Raw genomic sequence first — 22,557 nt, 5'->3', positions numbered from 1 at the left:
CAATAAAGCAAATGTGATATCGGATAAAGGCTCGAATGATGCAACATTTGAAATGAAATATCGCACATTTACAACCGCAGTATGAGCTTTTATGACTTTATTGCTGGTATAAATAAAACTGCTTTGGAGACGCTTTCTGCTGGAGGGTTGCAAACTGATTTAAACTTCGAGAGGAAGCTAGAACTAGAGCATAGCTGTAAATCGGAGCAACCATATTACATTGTTTGTGTGAGCTAAACAAACCAACTTGTTGAGTTGTTTGTGTAACTAGTGACTTATGGGAGTAATAGTTACGCTTGATTATATCTGAGTGTCAAATATAGCCATGCACTTAATTAACTAATGCTATAAAAGACTATTTTGAATTAGCTTTGGTCAATCGTAAATACGGTTGGCATACGTCCAAAAACGGGTATCTACGCTACAATAAAGTGTTCTGTAAAATTACTACAAAAATAGGCCTGAAATGTGTTGTAATCAAATTGATATGAAAAATAAAATACTCTATATTTTGTAAGAATGAATAACAAAGGCACAAATAAGATGATATGATAAGCAAAACCCTTTTTGTTATTATGCATGTTCCTTTTTATGAAACTTTCTATAAGAAAGTATCCTTCCATTTATTTATTTATGTTCCATCTTCACAGCCTTGGAAGATCCCCAGCATTTGGCAGTTGTCCTAAATGGTTGTTGAATTATCACATGGAAATCCATTGGTGTTTGGCGGGATTTGAACCTGGGACCTCAGTCTCTGGAGCCCCGAGCTCTAGTAAGAGCGTGTCTCACTCAGCCAAAGTATTAAGATATCATAAACGGGTTGAGAAAAATCCATGAGATCCAATCTCGATTTTATGTTATAGGTTCTTAGGTAGGACATTCGAATGTCTAACTGTTAAACTAGACTTTATGGAAATCCCCATAACTTCTATAATTAATATGCCCAAATAGTGAAGTGTGAGTGTGTGACGTACTATCATACCGTTTTATCAACTTGTATCGGCTCTTGTGTAGCAAATAAAGTTGTGTGTGTGAAAAGTGAAAAGGATATCATTGATTATGTAGGGAGGAATAATTCAAGTATACGCCGTTGCTTCGGATACATGGCACATCATCAGGTAATCTTGTCTTTGATAAACTTAAATTAGAATTTAAATTTTAATCATGATTTGATATGGCATATTGTGTTATATGTTTTGTGTGTTCCTCTGAGGGATCTGATGTTTACTCTTTGGATTATATACCTAAATTTAGCTGGGTTTTATTCATGATTTTGTACATTAACAAATGGGACAATGAAACTGTGGAAAATGGTTCTATAGGTCAAAACAAAGAAAACTTTATACTTAAAGTTTATAATTGTTTACAAGTCATGGTATGCCTGGCCTCAATTGACTGTATCGTCCGAAGTGGTTAATCAAATTGAGGAATCAATTAAGAGTCAGACATGTGGTCAACAATGGAATCGACGCATTGTTTTGGCATCAACAACAAAGGGGCAAGGTATTGTTGCGGTGACGTAGACAAACAATGCTTAACTTCCCCCGTATTTCCCCTACGTTACCCCGAAGGCAAATACTCTGTACAGTGGTCTGTATGTGAAATGTTAATATCATAATACAAAAAACCTTAAATAATTGCCTCGTATTGATGTATTGATGTTGGTATTGATCTAACTGAAATAAATTCTGTGTGGACTGAAATCCTTTTTCGCGATCAACTAGGCTTAACTAACATATTAGTTGATTCGTGTAGTAGCCCATTCCTTTAAGAAATGTAGGGTGTATGTATTTAATACCAAAACATTGTTTGAGGTTAAGGCGTGCAAGAAAACATTACCGTTTAATTTCAGTTCATGCAGTCGCAATAGCATTTAAAAATCGCAATCAACGAAAAACAAAATTAAACTAATGTGATGAATTCCAAGTAAAGAATAGTGTGATGAGTTAGTTAATATATAGAAGTATTACAATTTGTGTCTAACAAATTAAAAATATCTTAACTAACAAATACATTTGAAACATATACTATGTGTCGATTAGCGTGAGAAATATAAAAGCCTGGTCGTGGTCGATCATGCGTATTAAATGCCATAGCTTCGGATATAATTTGCGACCTACGTCCTTCACTTCGGATACCTACAATTATAGTGAGGTAACCTACAGTAGATATTGACAGCTTTATTCGTTTAGTTCCGGATCGTGGAGTAGAAATCTGATAACGTAATAAGTTATTTATGTTTTGGAGTTGTTTAAGGTTGCCAAGATTTGGTTTTAGTAGTTATTCTTGATTTTGCTTCCCAAATTTATTTCATTAGATAACAATATCCCCATTTTTGTGGAGTGAGATATATAATAAAGAAACATCATCCCTTGCCTAAGGGATCCATATTTATTTTTATATACAAGGTATTCTTAAGTTTGCACAAACTCTGGACCTTGTACAACAAAAATATTTAGGCCTAAGAAAATAAATGCAAAATGGAAAAGCAAACGACATATAACACCAACATGAGTGTTTTCAGAATGCAAGCACAGAATTTAGATGCAAGCCTACGGCTTCGTCCCTTGAGTCGGCAAGTATGTCTGGAATGTTGTCCATTATAATAGAGACATTCCTCTAGCAATGCTTTACATTATATTGCTCGGACAACAGACGACTGTATTACACTTTTTACACGAGGATTGCGATTACTCGGATTGTTCTTAATACTTCAAAAAGAGAAATTCTTGTTTGTCCATAAAGCCAGCATTAAAGCCTCAAGTGGAAATGCCTGTTCGGTAAATAGTATTTTAGGAATTATATTTACGAATACATGTACTGTATTCGACAAAATTAATACTGTATCAGGCTACTAAAACTGGAATTAAATTCCAAAAAGTTTCAGTTCAGTTTTTTTAAGCATGCTGTTCTAATACTGTATTGCTTGGATATAATTTGACCGCATAAAAATCCTTTTATTCCGGTTTAGTGACATTTTTGTTTTCTAAAATACTATTGCAACAAAGCCGTGTAGTAGTGTTTTAGACTATTAATTTGGTATCGTTTCTGTGACAAGTCTAGCAAATTAATGTACATTAGGGTATATTGTGTAAAAATTAGTAATAAGTCCATCGAAATAGAGTAAAATAATATAAAGGTTTTCAACATTTTACTTGTGTTAGTATGAACCTTTAACATTTGTAAATTTTATGGCTTTGAACGGCATAAACGAATGTCTTGTAATCTTATCAAGAATCCAAATCTACGACCTTTTGTTAAATAGTTTTACTAATTAATATTACGAAGAAAATAGGTCAAGATCTCGTTTTAACTAACTTGAAAGTTGTTCTGAGAAGCAGTAGTTGTACTGAGAAACTTCATAAATATTTATTTATTTAACTAGCGACCTTCAGATTTGAAGGCTAGCACTTTAATCAATTCTGGCTAACCAGCCAATTGATACCCAGGAATAAAAAAAAATCATTTTTTAATAATCTTGTGAAAAACAACAATGCCAAAAATAAAAGTAAAGAACAAGCCAAGAGGTACTTGGTTTAACAACACAAGAGTGTTTAATGTTCTATAAATTATTCCTAAGCTTTAATTTTTTCCCTTTCTCGCTCACCCTGTAACATTTACACCCCAGAGTTGTCCGGTAAGGGTAGGTTTGCTATTTAGCCCTTGGTTTTTTTGTTTGCCGTTACAAAGCTTGTCGAGCAAAATGGTTCGCAACAGAACAATACAAAGCAGCAATTCATCTGTGGTTTAAACTCCGGTAAAACAACGATTGTTCTTTCCCCTCTCTTAATTTCAAGTGTTGTAATAATTTGAGTTTGCTCTCAGTTTGAGGGAATATAATGTACAGTTCCATCAACATAGGCGTAACACGCATATTAACCATTTCTAAATTATTTCCAGTTATTATTGAAAAGGTTTTTGACGCTGGTTAAACAACTAAATTTTATGAGTGTCACATCTAGTGTGTGTTTGTTTCAATCTCATAGACATTGATTTACATGATTTGTGAGAGAACGGTTTAAACCCGATCTTATTACCACCGAACGTCGAATTGTTATGTATCCAATTGCATTGCCATTTAATAGCACAATGAAAATGCCTTGCAACCTAAATATTTCAGTAATATATGTTAAAGAGTGTATTAGTTTTTTCCTAGAAACTAATTTTCCCCTCTTAAAATACGAAACCAAAACCACCATAACGACGCAGTGAGCGTATTTCTCCGATGAAGTAAAATAAATCCTGTACAAAAATGATACAACTACAGTATTTTACATATTGGAGTTGATATCTACAACACTCTTTATGTTATTAACTTGTATTTCCATGTGTTCTGTTTGCTGTGTATTGTCTTAAAAACTGCAATGCATTTACATTTAATAAATTTAATATGCCTACACCGTTCCACCAAATCATGGTCTCGTTAATAATGTCTTTAAACTACATTATTCCATTATTGTATGACTTTCAGTGGAAATTCTCCAATACAGCAAAACGTCTCTTTTACCGAAATGTGTTTCTAGTTAGAATAATATCGAGGATTGAGAACCAGCGCCTTAATTAATAGTCAAATATTTAATGTGTTTAGCTCATTACCTCATTGCAAAGCTTTAGTATAACTGCAATAAGCATTTTATACATGCCTTCCCGTAGGAAGGATGGGTACTCTGCTAGTTGTATTAATAGTCAAAGGTTATATACAGGGTAGTGTTTGAATACAATATAAATACATCGCAAACATCAAAATAAAAATTCGTTTATATACGTTCTCTTTCGTTTTGACCACTAAAATTGTTTTTGTAACTCTAGTGTTTAACCCCCCTCCAAAGCCTTTAAACCACGTAGCGACTTTATTCTGCCTGGCTCGGACAAGTGTGAATTGAGGTGTTTACTGAAAATGTCGCCGAAGACATAGTTCACCTGGAACTGTTAATGGGGTTGTAAATAACAGTGGATTACCAGGTTTGCGCTCCCGCGTCGCTTAGAGGGGAGGCGTTAATAGCTCCTGGTTTATGGGCTATAAGTTACGTCGACGGTCGCTGGACCCTGAAACATGTAGGGAAATACAGTTTGGTTAAGGGGTTGAGGACAAGTTCTCCATTTTGGGACCCGAAGATGTATTCTGGATTTACCCAATTTTGATAAGGTAAAGCGGATGTGATTTGAGCCCTCGATAAAGTAGTAAATGTCTTTTCACCTTGGTTTGATCTTGACGGATATTAAAGAGAGATTTAATGCAATGTACATTCAAGATCGAAAAACTGTTGATAGTTAGATCGTAGGTTTAGTTCAAAATCTCTAAATGTTGGAGAAGAACATTTGGAATTATTTTGGGAAAATCAAACATATTTTACCGTCTTGACAATACATTCATATTGCAATTGTAACTTGTTTTTCACTCGTTGGATCTACAACATCGTCGCGTTAGTTATAGCATTTACTAAATACAATCAGTTATAACAGTTCAGTAAAATTAGTTCAGCTGAAATTGATTAGGATATTGATCAAATTAAGAACATTATTTTCAATACTGTATTCTGATTGTCAAGGGGTCTTAGTCTTACACGTATATCTCGAAACACCCGAACCAAAGCAATGATGACTAAAATCACAAAGAAATTTGTATTTCGTTGTTGTAACTTAACTTAATTTTTCTCCTAATTTGATATAATTTTCATTTCTAGTTTTTTCATTCCTACATGTTTCCTCTGCTAAAATATAACCTAAAAAATTATATAATTAAACATATTTTCATTCTAAACGCTTTTAGTCCCTCCTTGGGCCTTTTGCACATTTATTCATTTCAATCAGGAACATGAACATGTAGGTAGTAATGAAAACAGTACAAGATACCCTGAGAATCTCACTAGAATACCAGGGACGTCTCTCTCAACACAGTAATTACTACCTACCACTCTAGGGCGCATACCATCTGGTGGATAGCGTTCTTCACATCGCTAGGATGTTTAGCTCATTCCAACTGTGCACCACTGCCGTTTTAGATTATTCTTTAATGTTTAGAAAAATCATTAAATACAGTGTCATAGTATAAGCGCTTTCATTTTACGCACATAACTCATTATAATTGTGTACACCAGGATCTATCACATTTTTTTCTTAGTGGCGTTATAAAGGGAAGTTTTTCCATAGCTACCGAATACGTCTGCGGGTGAATGTCGTTCTGTGAGTGTGTGCAAAATATTATGAATTATAATTGCATTATAGATCAACTTAAGGTTAAACAGAGTTTGAGAACTAGAAAGATTATGTCGTTGACGATAATACACAATAAGATCAATTATAAAGTATTACATTTACATGTTTGATCATTTGAAAATTGTTTTTCAAATTATGGTCTACGCAAATGTTTGAATACCATACAATCTGTGTGAGGAATTGATTGTCCTGGAACAAGTATTGGAAAAATATAAGACAATACTTATCCTAAACCACAATAAAGACTCAGTCTCCATCTTGCTCAACTGCAATATAGCACACCCTTAAATTCATTCACAAATCAGACAAACCAAGACCCATCACCTACAACTTTGCCTTGCGTGTTCTACACGGTCCATTCTCCACTGTCCCGACCCCCTGGGGAGCCCCCGTCCCTCGGACAGCCAGGTACACGTCGTACAAGGGTACAGGAGGTTTCTGGGTGGTCTTTACATCTTGACTGACTAATGGTCACTAGGTTTACCTGGCTCTTCCGGTGCTTTAAGATGTTTTTGTCCATTCAGGTCTCAGAAGTAATAATCTTCTGTAGTTCAATATTTCTTGTTCATCACAGAACTGTGTAAAGTGTAGGATGGTCAATTATTATTTAAAATATTTGTTTTTGATTTGATGAAAGTCTACAATACTAGATAATGTTCTTTTTTGTGAATTTTTATTATTGAATATCACAAATTAGTACAAGATTGGCTTTCAAAATAATTATCAACATGCGAACTGATTGCAGTGTCCGACTTGTTTGGCTTTCGATGTGTGCAGTGGCGGAAAAAGTGCCTTAAGCATCTTGATAAGTGGCCTGAATCCTTTTATAGTTTTTTGTGATATTTCAGATTTTTTTATATCAAGGAAATACTATAGTTCTTTCAAGGTAAATTCATTTAGGAAGAAAAAAATTGTTGAAAGGGGCTTCAAGCCTACTTTCAAAGTTTGAGGAAAAGTATGCGCTCTGTAATAAGTAGATTATTTCTATTATCCTATGATTATTCCAAACTTTTACAGATAAATTTCACATGTTATGAATTTATTTTACCATTCACAAGCTTCTTATACAAAGAGCTGTCAAACATTTAATGTTGTTTTAAACAGTTACTATTTAATTGTTGTTTCATCTACTAAAATGTGTCAGTATTTATTAAGTTTTATTATCGAATGGCCTAAACCTGTTAAGAGAAAATATTCAAAAGACAACTTAAGATTCATTATTTAAAACTGTTTATTAGTGAAAAAACTCTGAAATTCATATTTGCCCTCAATCATCAGTTTCACATTGATGAAATAATTAGATAGTAACAAGACCAGGGTTTGGACCCCCTCAAAGTATGTAGTCATTGTGCTTGTAGTGCAGTTCTTCCTCAATCTCTAGTGTGTAGTAGATCTGGTCAGTATTGTAGATCGGAGTCATGTGATGTAGGCGGGCTTCCCATAAGATGTTACGATGGTGTGAGGGGATCCTGGGTCATCAGCCCGCCTTCTGGTCAAGTAGTCAGTAGTCGTGAGGTAGTAGTCAGAAGTCTGCAGACAGCAATCAGCATTCTGTAGTCAATAGTCCGTAGTCAGCAGTCAATGTAGTCAATGTAGTCAATTCCGTAGTCAATTCCGTAGTTGTGGCCCATGTCTGGTAAATGTAAACCTCAGTTAAGCTACGTTGTCGTCTGGCATCTCAGGAGTGTTCCAGTATTTGCTCACAAGCTGCTTCAAAAGGTCCCACAACTTGGCAGAGATCGACTTAGCAAACGGGACTGTAGGAAAGAAAATACACAAGATGATACCTGTTATGTAGAGCAGGGCACGGACAAGATCAGGCAGGATGACACGCATCCTGGAGGGCTTCCTCTCGACGAGGGATTCAACATCGATCACAGAACTCATAATTAGACTTGTTATTCACAATCAAATTGAATTCAGAGTGATAATTTACCCTGTTGCTATGGATATCATTATAAGAGTAAAAGTTAAAAAATCAAAACACTGTGTACGATTATATTATCCTAATACCTATTCCATAGCTAGCTAATGTTGTAATAGGCCTACCTATGGCTAATGAACAGAGTCTGCACAACTAGAACTTCATGGTATTAGTTGATAGTAAATTATTTAATTTGCATTGTTCCTAAATTTTAAATTCCAAAATGCATATTTGACACATATATCTATTTTTAATTTACCATAAGATACACATTGAATAAATTACAAACCCACTGACAACATTCCAATAAAAAAAATATTTTCAATATAATCGATTTGCTTCAATGACGCAGTTTTATCAGACTATAGCCCAAATATCAATTTTTTAGTTTTAGTAGACTCGTTCAAAAGATTTTGGTTTACACGTTTGCCCATTTTGTCGTGGGGACCTCAAACAAATAGTTAATTGTACCCGAATCTACGTTTTTATATAAGACATACTGTATCAAATATTTTATGAGTGTGTTACAACCTTTACATTTGTTTAAAATATAGCTCCAAATAATTCAACACAAATAATTTTACTATCAGTTCATTAGTTAACTCTCTTTGCTAACAGCTCTTTGCACAAATTATGTGGTAAGGTTTTCGGTGGAGGTACTTCTTTGATAAAATGGAAAGATATCTCCATCTGCAATAAATAGCTTTTCATGTTTCTTTATTTCTTAGATAGACCGAAAATGACATTCAGTATTTGGTGTTTCTTATATGGTGGTTTCCGAATCACTGAAGCAGGGCATTGAAACATCGCTATACAACATTGTTGTTTGTGACGTACTCTATTATTCTCTTCACAAAAATAATTATTTTACTAGAACATCGGATGAACACCAAGAGAGAATAATCCGACAGAATCACCCGTTATAATATCGTCCATTCTCGCGTATATTTCGCCAACATTGTTTTAGCAAACCCATTTCCGTCTGTCTCAACAACGTTATAAACGGTCCAATACCGATTTAACAATATGAAACATACTCTGGGTTTTGTTGTTGTAGTGGGACTCGATGTATTGAAACATATGAGTTTGATAAAGTTAAAATATGTTAGTTTGTAAATGTTTTCATATATAGATGGATACATGTATGATACATGTTAGTATCATAATGTTATATACGTTTCACTGCCTTGTTAAAATAAACTTCTATATCTAAGTAAAAAGTTTTATTTCGCAATTTTTGTATTGATTTAAACCGGATTAAAGTAGCCTTCGTTAGTAGTGTTTTAGCTTAGTTGTACTAATTAGTTGTTACTATTGTATACCCCAATTTTCTACCTGAAATTTAGCTGCTTAGGTTTCGCCATCTATGACTGGCAACTGACCTCAAGATAAAGAATTAATTCTAGCAGCGTTTCGATACGTTCGTTGGCAGGAAAAAGATCTAAATATCCGATAGAATTACTGTAGTAAGTGTAATTGTCAGCTTTTAGAGGTTAACTGTAAGAAAGGACCATGAGGTCCTAAGATCGCCCCAATAAAGAAGGATTTTCATTTCATTTCATTTCATTTCATTTAATTGTAATAGTTATAACCAAGGGGTGTGTCCCTTGTAAAGGGTGCGGCTTCTAAAATAGTTTTTTCCACTCATGTGTATTGTTGCAACTTCAGAAATTCCAGTGAGGGTAGTTTTTAGATCTGTGAATATGACAGTGGGGCTGGATGAATCAATGACAATGAATTATTTTGTGGATGATTATAATTTACGCTTTACATCAATTGGTTCTACCATACAACCACAAGATGGATCACAAACAAATTATCTTTCAATATTTCAAGGTATTCATTAATTAACTTATCTTTCACTACATCACCAGTTGATTTGATGTCCCACCACAATGAACGGGCTAAACAAAAATCTCAGTTTTAATTTATTCACACGCATGAAATAAAGTATAATTCATTAATAATTTGAATACATTCGATCATAACATTTTTTATCTAAAAGTTTATTTCTCACCAGTTTAGTAGTTTGGACCACAATCACACCCAATCTTTGGTCAGCTAAGGTCAAATAACGATGACCTATTCTCCATCTGTTCCTCACTATACCAATAAACCTGAGCAATATGACTGTTCATAAGGTACAGCGTAATAACTCCCATTGACAAGAACACGAGAGGTTCTCTGTACAGCAATATATCCCAAGACAATAGCGCCAAGTACAGCATGTCTGTTTCCAACAATAGCTGTGGGTTTTGTAAGACCTCAATCACTATGGTTCTGTGTAAAACTTTCCGAGAGTATCTTTTTGTTTGATTTTTTCAGGTTGGACGTAAATTAATGTTGGAGAAATTTTTCTAAAACTGAAGATGGTGGAGCATTGCTCGAATAGTATATTAGTTTTGTGGTAATGTTTTCGGTTGATCAACACATTGCTAAATTACTTGATAAATTGTTTCTGAGTGTAAATACCATATATCTTATGCTAATAGCTGTGTTAAAGAAGAGTTTATACAACTTATGATTTAAATTTAATGTGTATTATTCGGAGTACAACTTACTCTATTAGCAATTATCACAATTTAGTTGCATTACGCATTTGATGATTTGTCGATAGGGAAAGGAGAATTCCGCATAATATAGAAGTTTGGTTAGGTTGGTTAGGTTATGTTAAGTTAGATTGTATAAATAAGGCCCCTGAATTACGACCAGTGCCCGGCACCCCAACACTCTGTCGATAGGTCATTGGTCTATCAACCCTACACTCCCTTGGTGTTTTTGGTTACTTGGTGTTTCATAAAGATGTTGCAATTAAAATACAACGACGGAAGAGGTTTTTTAACTAGACACATTTTATGATACTTAGAAGAAAATAAAAACATATACAGCTCAAGGGTCTCAAAGGTCCAAGTAATTTATAAGACCATAATGTTAAGTCTGTAGTATTTTTCCGTCACACCCTTTCCGACCGTCTACCCCTGTTGCTAGGCGGAGACTGATAGCGGGAGAAGAATGCAATAAACCCCGGGACTGACGAACGGTCGCTCAAAATCGGCTCCAAATTGCGCTATCAGCCTGATGGGCCGTTCCCATTGTTTTACAACCCCGGGGCGCATTTACTGTCTAGCCCGGGGGTTTGATCGATCACCACTTGTGATAGTTATTAGTCGTAGTTATTGCCAGTTAGTGTTGATGTATTGGGAGTGAAGTGGCGAATTTTGTGAAAGAAGTGGAATAGAATTTTAATAACGGCTTCAAAAAGTGGGTTTTTGCGTAATTGGCATTTTTTACGTTTTGTAAGAGAATGGTCTGAACCTTAGTCTTACTGCTAGAACTTTTGTTAAATAACATCATTAATAATAATTGCATATTATGTCTAAAATCGATCGTTATATTTGTAGTTGAGCACCATAACCACTTGGCTATGAACTTGCCATTCAAAAATACAGCGATGTAAGTTTTGGTGAAGTGGTTTGATTTTGTTCATTATTTACTTAGTGAAGACGATTGATTTGACTTAACATAATAACTGAGTGTCTTTAGGTCCGCATCTAAAGTTTGAAATCTTTAGGTACAAACAAATTATTTTAATAAAAAGTGTATGTGCAATCTTAATGTTTATTATTTGTAAAGGGATGGAAGATTGTGTAATATATGCAGTTTTCAAGACATTATTTTATTAAAGACGATATTTCGTTATGGTATTGTGTCCATAGTTAAAGAAAATAATTTATTTATTGTCTGTTTAGAGTATTAACCTCATTTAGTTCTTTATATATAATATTAAGTTAAGCTAAACAAGTTTGAAAATACTGTATAAACCTTTTAGTAACTACGAACGTAAATCTAGTCTGAAAAGGCAACATAAGGGTTAAAATAATAAATAAAACAAATCCGTTAAAACAACTCCCCAGAGCTTCTTGAGATTTGCAGTGGATGTGGAAGGTGGTTTATCCTAAGTACAAACACCATTGTTGACTCATTCACATTCAGTTACTCAGCTTCACCTTATGTTGCTCGGCTAAGCTGTAGCTGTAGCTACTCGTTACACAGGAATTGTACACTGGTTTATGACTTGAGCTGGTGATTTATACGCCGTTAACAAGAAAGGAATGTCGGCCTTAAAATTAAAGCATTGTAAAGGTTAACACTTATACTGAGTGACTTTGTAAGATCGTGGCTTTAATGGTGTAGATTATGTCTGATGCTGTTTTGTATAAGCGGAAATTTTAATGGAAATAATAATTCTATAGGCCATTGTTTGCACTTTGAGTTAAAATTTTATTTTTATATTGAACAGAAGCGTTTAATTATCGTACTATGAAAATAGACCTGATTCATTCTTTACGCATACGCCATTTGAATATAAGAACATAACGTGGAAAAATACTGTCCACACAATTGATTTACAGTTATACCTAAAGTAAAAATAACTCAGTTTAGAATCAAAGAATATCTACAAACTCGGTTATATACTTCTAATATTTCTTTGGGTGAAAAACGGATGTTATGGGATGAACAACCAAATTAACCAATGGACTACCGTAATATTGTTTTGCATTATAAAAACCTATTAATGATATTCTACCTTCAAAATAATTTGCCTCCTCACAATGAGTTTATAATTATGTATATGAGGCAACAATTAATCCCTCAGCTAGCAAAAAGGCTAACTGTTCTCCCATACAATAGCCATTGGTAATGACACTAACACTTGTGTGAAGCGAGGGGAAAATATGGAATTCCATAATTAAAACATTAACTCCAAAATATTATCATGTATTAAAACAATTAAATAGATCAAACATTAGTAACACCATCAATAGTCAGGGGTTGAGAGGACGATAAAACACTGATATAACACAACGTGTCAAACATACATAATATTGTTTTACCCGCCAAGCCGCCATTTCATTTCCGTTCCGGAAACTCCTCTCCCGCTACCTGGTGTCAGTAAAGTGAATAACTCACTGAGTGGAACGGTGGAATTGAAATTTGCATACAGCAAAGCTGAGAGCGTCGTAATACTTTGCTGTCTAGTACTTGTGGAGTGTTTACATTTAATCGATAGAACCTCTTTGGTCTCTAGGTTTTGACCCTAAATAATTGATTGTGATATGAACTGAACGATATATTAACTTCGATACTATCCATTTCCTTTCGTAGGTATGAAACTCTATTATATATACCGTCTCTAAATGTTCATATTTTTCACTTAAAACACCGTATTTCTCTACTTTATAGATTTTTCCAATGTAATCAATGTTCTCTGCATTCGCTGATACATTTTATGAATAAATTAATTTATTATTTTATTAAGTATCCAAAAATATTTTATATCTCTAATGAGGTCTGCAAAATCAAAGAATCCAAGCCTACTAGCAAATAATTGATCCCAAAAGGTTTCCCCTTGCCAAGCAGTACGACACTCTACGAGTTGTTGTGTTATGTGTTTAGTGTCAAGGTCTTTCCAGGCGCTGCCAACTGACAAATAATTTCATTGCTTGTGTTCAAAGTGCAACACCGGTAACGGTAACAAGTTTTGGTTGCCTTATCATTGAATTCATCAATCTTTCGTTTATTAAGTATTTACTTGTGTATTTGTTATTCACACCATTTTTACCTTTTGATTCTTATCTCATTTAATCTATAGTAAAACATGTCCATAAAGTCTTAGTTTTCATGTAAACTATGAAATAGTTTCATTCTCACAACATTTCAGTTGGGGATAATATAAAAGGTTGTTTCGATAATTAAATTCATAATTCATGTTCAAAATCGGGTATTATTGCATATTCTGAGTTAAACCCTCGTCCACAGTAATCACTGTTGAACAAAATCAACCAAGTTTAGTTAAGGTATGTCCACACACTTGATTAATAATATGTGTGCTAAAAATAATTTAATTTGGTATGTTCCAATTAAAGGTTCAACTATCTCCTGACGTATTATATGTTTTACATTCTCTAAACCTGCAATACTATCGAATAGTCCTCATTTCCACCCCGTTTTCTTAGTCATGAAGTTATAAAAAATGCAACAATCTCAATCTCAGTGCGCAATGTAAACTTTCCGAACTACAAATCCCTTTATAATTGATTCATATTGAAGTCTGTAATGAGTAGATCCAGGGGCGCGAACCCTCAAGGATTAGACGAGGTAGGAAGACAAGGCAGTTTATATAGGGAGGTTACTTCAGCTTCGAAGTGAGCTTCACAATCAATGTCTTTTTAGTTTGAACCAGTATCGAACTGGAACTCAAAACGAGAGTTTGATTCACACTCACAACTACATCCACGTTGCAGAAAGCCTAAACACTCACTGAACCATTACGATAAATCCTTTTTATTGTGAACAGATTGTAATGCAAACTTTACAGTATAAGTCAGGTTGAAGGTTTGAAGAGAAAAAGTATATGATTTCCAACTCCAACTGAACAGTAAGAACTACTGATTGCAAATGAAAAAAAATTCTGTGGTATCACTACAACCGTATACTACGGTGCAGAACAAATTGGTGATATAGGTAGAGTTTACAATACTTTCACAATGGAATATATAATTAGATGTACATTTTTTACCCAATTGTAATATAATGTTTTGTTTCAGTTGCTGAATACGCTCGCCAATGACCTTGACTTTATGCTGAATGACCTCTGCCCTCCTCCTCAAAGTTGTCCAATCAGGTGAGTAAAAATTATTGTCTGAACAAATCTGAATATGTGTGCAAAATATGTTTACAAGTAACATATATTAGAATATTGTGGTACAGTAGTTAAAATTCAACATTATTTACTCAATTGACCAGCCACTTCCCATAATTATCATTGTTGTACATTGACCATTACACGTCTGGCCCCCTACCAGGTACCATCTGCTACCCCTCTCCCCCCCTCTAATGAGAGAACAAATGTAACGTCTGGCAGATTAATTTCCCCCCCCCCCCCTTATGATGTGATGGCCAGACCATTGTCGTTAGGCGTTAGAAGAGCTGTTAGCAGAAGAATTGCCATTTGGTCAAGTTTTTCTTCGTTGATTATTTATTTGGGCAAAATCAACGTTGGAAGAACTACGAATAAATACACCTAAGTTTCCATTTATTCGTATCATTTGTAGTTTTACAGTGAAAGGAATACCTACTCATGTGATTGCACTCATTGGAAACCTACATAATTCTAGGTGTTATGGTCTTTACTTTACAACGAGTAAATGTCTGAAGTAAGTCATAATTCCTTTGGTTAAACCCATCACATTACTAAAAAAGTTGAAATACAAAACTCTGAAATTAACGTGTAATAGTCTGCATGTAAATTTATTGCTTCCTACTACAGTATCTCCACTCGATGTTATTTGCAAGTGATAGCGTCCAAATAAAACAAAACAAGTATGCGGTACATTTTTAGGAAAGCATACTTAATATTTCTTAGAAAGAGTAGGAATATTTTAGGCTCTCTGTAACTTTAGTTAACTAACAACTCTGAAAACTTAAAAGTGCAAACGTACTAAAAACACTTAATGTCTACATACAAACTTATTTTGCCAAACAAATTTGTATTCTCTATTTAAATAAGCATCACTATGAGTTCACCTGCGATGAGGATTTTAGAGGACACAGGGTAAGGTATGTGTGTGTGTGTGTGGTGGTGTATGCAAGGTGTGTAAAGGTGATATAGGGATTATAAAGGTCTTTGCACCCCTGACTATCAGACTCCCTCTCTCTCACAAATAATATCATTGGTGACGAGAGATTACGTCATCAAGTGACTTATCACACAGACTAGTCAATTTGGCTGGACGATAATTTTAATTTTAGTTTTTTTTTGTTTTTTTCAAACTATAATAAATTTTAGTCTAGAATGAATATTTCCTGATTTACAAAAGTATTAAGCTAAGTTTAACAGACAGAAAAGTAATGACTACACACTAAATAAAAATGCTAATTAAATTTTACTAATAAAAAAAATGATTTTGTTGGTCCGATTTAGGAATATGGTTCAAATATTTTTGCGACACATATTTAATGCAATAAATTCTGCCAACATGACGTGCCAATTGCATTGCGATATTTGTTGCTGGCAGGTTGGTCGTCTGCTGTTTATCTTATCAGCTGATTGTTTCTTGGTACTCATGTCAGAAGTTGTTCGGGTCGCGATCGCTGATCAGTGTCCGTGTATCTTCTAGTTTGTGTGAGTGATTGTGAAATCTTGGTGAATATTGTGTCAACATTGCTGGGTTGGTGCCTTGTCAATAGTGAATTGTGTAAAGTTAAAAGTAGTTTCATAAAGTCTAGCAAGTTAGGTTAAAAATAGCGTTTCGTTGCGGATCGTGTACTTAACCTTAAACAATCTAGTTTATGTTAACTTTTAGTTTAAGTCGAAATTGGATAAAAAGTGCTAAACGTTGTTATCTTCGTTATCAAAACCTTCATTCGATAATGGTTCAACAGAAATTACTTCGGCTTAACATAACTCTTGTTTTATTCCATGGAAAATTCACAGCATTACATGGAATGTTATACAGTAGCACAACATGTTTAACCCGATTAATCAGGCCTATAGTTATTTACACCGAATATGTAGGATAAGTAGAAAGTACACAGCCATCATTTCATACGAACCACAACACAGAAACATTAGTTGACGTTTAGTTAGACTATTTGTCTCCCAACTTATTTGACCTTGCGAGTGCCAAAGTGTGTCAGCCTTTATTTCAACATCTTTCAAATTATATTTGACAGGCCTATATAAAATTAGGCCCTTCGTAATATAGTTGATCTCATCCTCAACATGTTATGTATGAGAGTTGTTAATTTATTGCAATAGAAATGTGTTTTAGGCCAATCAAATCTTAAAAACTCAATGAGCATAATTGTTTTGCTAGATATTGTTGAGTTGTTTATTTAGGACAAGCACAGTTTAGTTTTTGATTCAATGATTTTATGATTTTTTTAGCCATCCAGCAAAGCAATGAGCTATGTCACATTTCAATACAAATAAATTTTTATATAGTCAATCTAGACTCACAGACGCGATATTAGCAAAAAAACGTTCACTAATGCACATGTATACATGCTAGAAAAAAATATGATCTTATATGACCATTATAGTGTAAAAATAAGTAAATCTTCACAATTTCAAGAGAAGCATTGCGTAAAACTTGTATAGGTTAATTTAGCCAAGAACAGGTCAGTCCGAAGGCTAAGCATTAACAGTTGCAAAACTCAAAACATTCGTAAATTAAAAAGAAACCTTTTTAAAACCTTTTAACATTCCAAATATGGATATGTGGATTTAGTTTACTACAATAGAGCTCATAAACATTATAAATGACAACAACTCGAATATGCTAAATTATTTTTTTCTTGGCTTTAAAGTAGGTAGTTTTAATCGGAATTGGTGACAATCATCAACGTAATGCTCTAATCGGTTGTCTCTGACAGCTAACCATGTCAAAAATAAACATTGGGAAAATTGTTTGTTTCTTCTCCTAATGACATCCAAAGGCCATGAAACAGTTTTCATGGCATTAATCGATTAGATTTACAATTGCCAGCCTAATATTGTCTGTAGATGTAAGATCGCATGTGGCTACAGAGACCATTGCCAAGTGGAATTACAACAGACATTGACAGCGATAGTGACATGACTCAGAGTGTAATAATCACTTGGAATAGTAATTGTTCGTTTGCATTAAACACACAGTGTCAATAGCATGAGTGTGACGTCACTTTAGTGTCTACTGATTTCCGCTGGGTTTAATCATTTACTTTGGAAACCGCAAGTACCCTAATCGCGTATTAAACATACAGTACTCCCTTACGAATTTATGATTCATGAAGATTGATTAGCTGAAGACAATTGTAATGATTATTCAGGTTTACGTGGTTTTGTGGGTTTCAATTTTTCTTGATGTTAACCAACTTTAAACTACTGAATATAACTTGAATACTACAATAAAATTCTTTTGTAAACTAACGTTTGTCATTTGATATTTTAACAAAACAGTGAAGCAAAAAACGGCAAGATATACTAAAAAAATACATATAAATTGAACACCTGCCAACTTTCACACGTTACCTTAAAACCAGGTTTTAGATTTTTCAATGAGATGATAATCTTCTTGCAGTATCCAAGGTGAATGCGTTCCCATGTGAATAACGTTTGAGTGTGTTGTAGTCGTTAGGCTTGTAATCTTGGGTACTACAGTATAGGGAAAGCAAGAATATAAAAAAAAACAAGTTGTAATTGGTTTAATAATTTTTATAGGTTAAAAGACATGACATTTAACAATAAAAGACAAAGACATAGCATTTACGACACCACTTAGAAACATGGACAGTGTATTTCACTTCAGCTTTCATCAAAGTTTGAAAAATAATTGATCCCTATACCACCTAATGTGATAATCTAAATTTTACAAATCATCAAAATGTACCTACATTATTTGTGGTTACAATGAAAACGACATTTTTGTTTACACTAAACTTATACAATCTTTTATGGCCGTTGATCATCCATTGGGCTGTTGTTGGACCCATCTTCACTGCAGAGTTGCGATTTATGTTAGGTCCATGTTAGTAATTACACCCCTCTCAGCTACCCCGGGCCGGGCCCCTGTAAATGATGTATATCCCCAACATACACATGGTGGTGGGGGGTAATGACCATGTCGTGTTTTCAACATTGGCAAACACATAAAAGCTATCATTGTTGCGTTATTTCCACATAACTTTTGCTCTGTTTTCACTGCGTGTATGTTTCATGATTCAGTGTTTGGTTTGATTTTTCGATGTCGTAGGAAAAGAGTAGGTTGGTATAGAACAGTTCATTTATCTATGAATTTAAGGTTGTAGTTGAAGTGGGCTACGTAAATTTAAATATTTTTACTTAAATTGTGTCTGCTCTCACTTAATGTATTTTAGAGAGTTCTCTTGGACTACGGTTTAGTTTAATGTTTGACTTTTAAAATCATAGCTTGGTTAAAATAAATATTTGATTTACACGCATAGTACATGAATTCCATAAATAATTAAGATAATTTGTTCTGTTTGGAAAGAGATTATGGGAGAAATGGAAAGATTCAAATAAACAACCAAACAATAAGTACGGTATTTTCTGATTATATTGAAACGTAATTCGTATTTTACAATTTATCCCTGTTTTAGCAATTTCAGTTAGATTTCTTCGATATTCCAAAATAAATTGATCTCGGTTAGGTTTGGATACTTCCATATCTTTTACGCAACAAGTTATTTAATCTGTAGACTAAGTTAAGTAAATCATAGTTATTTAATTAACCAGGCATATAAAAACTTCCGTACCGGTAGTCATATATTTTTACAATAGGCATAAACGTAAAAATCAGCCTCATTAAATATTTTCTTAATGAGGGGTATATCACAACTTCCTTTCATACATTCTTTAAAATTTTTCCTCCTTTCATATTTCCAAAATTAGTTTTATGAAGTGAATACTGTAAGTGAAACTCTTCATTGAGTGAGTGACTTCTACAAGGGATTGATGACCTCCAAATGACCTCTTGTGAGGAGAAGTCAGGAGTGATCAAGACCTTCCTGAGATATGTCTCCTCCTTGCGAAGGAAGAAGAAAAAGAAACTCCTGGAGGATAAATTTGAATACCAGGAAGAAGAGGCTGATAATAACAGGTTTGTGGTTTACCATGATTAGATACATCTTATACTCATTGAAACACTAGATTGATCAACAGATTTCCAAATCCTGGTGAGTGTAAATTTAACCACCAACATACCCTGACAAATTATATTATATTACATAATTTATACAGTTATAGACCTACATAAAATAAGTAACTTAAACCAGCTACAAAAACAGAAAGTGTAACTACTGATTTTAGAATATCAGGGTCATTTATATAATCTAGAACCATGAAACACATAATAAAACCAAATATTTTCTAAAGAATTTCTCTTTTACTATAGTTTAATTCGTTCGTTTCCCACAAGAATATCCATTTGAAAATTGCAAACGTTCCAATTCCGTTTCCAAGGGACCAATCTGAATGCTTCACTATACAATTTACTACGGATGAAAAAACCGCATGGGTCATCAAAAAACTAAGTCACTGACCCGAACACAGTCTATAGTCTAGGAGCTAGGCCAAGTCCCGTGTGCACTTTAATGTGCCCTCAGTTTTGTTGCGGAGCTTTGTTTAACACCTTTGGGAGCTTAAAAAAATACTGGTCACGTGGTCCAAATCATGGTCGTTTGGCCGCCATATTGGAAAATGGCCGCCAAAACGCTAAATTATTTCCTAATACGTATCTCCGCACCCAGTGGTCCGATTTTAATTTTCTAAAGCTCATTTTACTCCTTATGTGATTGCAAACAATTTTTGTATTTACACTTTTTTGCTAAACCCATTATTTATTGAGATAAATTAACATTTATAATATTTCCAGTAACGTTGTGGAAATAATTGTTGGTTAATGCGTCCATTCGTTCCAAAAGCTTAAAACTATCAATTAAAAATATATTAAAAGACTTAAACGTGTGTTTAAAATATATATTTACTATTAACTTACATAGAGACATTACTATTTACCTACTGATAAAAGTTATATAGAGACATAGTCTTCCAAAACTTAGGGTTTCAAATCTTATCAAGAATAAGAATTGCAAAATTATGTATGAGGGTTCTTGCAATTGTCTGAAACACTACTCTTACATTTACAAAAGTCACAGCACATTACTTTCAATCTTCTACAGGGACATACAGTTTCTCTGAAACACGTCTGGCAATTACATGGCTTAGGGAAATCTTCAGGGAACGTTGGATCATCTGTCACTTGTGGAATCAGAGAATCACCTTCCTCTACATAACCATAGTCCAAGGGATTAAGTTTCTCAGATGGTTCCAAAGCATGGATCCATTTGTAACATTGCAAGTAGCTTCTTTTTATATGAAGACGGATAGATCTTGAGGTTGGTGCTAAATCTTGAAAGTTTCGTAGTTTCTTGTGATGGAACTGATGAAAACGCAATTTATCCATTGTTGATGAACTTGAAGAAAGTGCTCGAACCAAAAATTCTTCTGCTTTTTTTTCCATGTCCTCATTTAATGGCCCTTTTCCAAACTCTACCAAGAGGTCTCCTGCACAGGATTCAGCTGTTTTTAATGCTGCTAATTTCGTACTAACCTTGCTTGTAGTGTCGCAGCCGGTTAAAGAGTGAATGGCTGGTAAAGCTGTTAAAACAGTAAGTGGTACTCTGTCTTCAAAGGAGTGAAGTGGGATGTACCGCGATGTTTTGCCTACTCCAAAAGCAATCCACAGCTCTTTAAGTCCTAAGCTTTTCCACTTCTGTAGGTATTGATAGAGTGCACGAACAAAAACATCTGTATCAGTAGAACAGATAACTACGTTGCTTAATTTTGAAGACAATGTTATGTGAGAAATATGGCTTAAGATCCTGTCATCGGCTCATCATGATCGGGTTCCAAAGTAGGCTCTTCTTCAACTATCCCGTTTTCAATAGCAAAACATCTTGGCTGACCATCTTTTACTACACCACCGAGATAAATGATAGAAGACGCAGTGAATGAATCCTCTTTCCGGGATATCCATTCAAAAAAGTAAGCTTGCAACAATTCTTTGTTTTTAGATGAGGCCCAGAAAGCGTCAGTATCCACAGGAAGTGGCGTGTTGTCATTTGGGGCTCCATATTCTACAGGTTGTTTCCTTGATCGCTTGGACCTCTCAAACCCTTTAACACTTTTTTCATTATAAACGTCGAAAACAATATCGATGCGTTCACTTTTGTAAGATGCTTGGGATATAGCTATTTAAATGCTTCGTACCAATTCTTCATATGTCTTCAGTTTTAAAGATTTAGTTGGTACCTTCCTTGCAAATGCCATAAAATCTATAACTGTTGCTTTGCCAGGTGATTGAGGAGTTTCGGAATTTGGCGTTTATTCACATCGCAGTTTATAAACGTGAGAAATAACCTTGCACTAAAACCAACCATATTTTACCAACTAAACAAACAAACAAAAACAAGAAACCGTAAACAATGAATCAGACATGTAAACAGCTGACAGTTTATATCGCTAGCGACAGTAGTGGAGCGAAATATTGGGGCTATCGATACTTTTAAGCTTTTGGAACGAATGGACGCATTAACCAACAATTATTTCCACAACGTTACTGGAAATATTATAAATGTTAATTAATCTCAATAAATAATGGGTTTAGCAAAAAAGTGTAAATACAAAAATTGTTTGCAATCACATAAGGAGTAAAATGAGCTTTAGAAAATTAAAATCGGACCACTGGGTGCGGAGATACGTATTAGCAAATAATTTAGCGTTTTGGCGGCCATTTTCCAATATGGCGGCCAAACGACCATGATTTTGACCACGTGACCAGTATTTTTTTAAG

At 34.2% G+C, this 22,557-nt stretch overlaps 1 protein-coding gene across 2 annotated transcripts in view; it reads left to right on the top strand.

Annotated features, from left to right (window-relative positions):
- The window catches only part of LOC128986806 (protein sprint), a 368,727-nt gene that overhangs the window by 58,365 nt on the left and 287,805 nt on the right, over window positions 1-22,557 (top strand). Inside the window, exon 3 of one of the 2 annotated variants that reach the window (XM_054407335.1) lies at window positions 14,749-14,825. In XM_054407335.1, coding sequence (XP_054263310.1) covers window positions 14,749-14,825 — 77 coding nt within the window. Of the gene's footprint in view, window positions 1-14,748; window positions 14,826-19,605; window positions 19,804-22,557 lie in introns of those variants that run through there. The other variant, XM_054407336.1, reaches the window with a different exon arrangement.

Source organism: Macrosteles quadrilineatus, unplaced genomic scaffold (genome assembly GCF_028750875.1).
Source record: "Macrosteles quadrilineatus isolate MER2022 unplaced genomic scaffold, UCM_ALF_1.0 Scaffold_2__2_contigs__length_208266976, whole genome shotgun sequence".
In the NCBI taxonomy this organism is placed as follows: Eukaryota; Metazoa; Arthropoda; class Insecta; order Hemiptera; family Cicadellidae; genus Macrosteles; species Macrosteles quadrilineatus.
The sequence above is the reverse complement of the archived record's forward strand: the minus strand, read 5'-3'. Positions and strand labels throughout refer to the sequence as shown.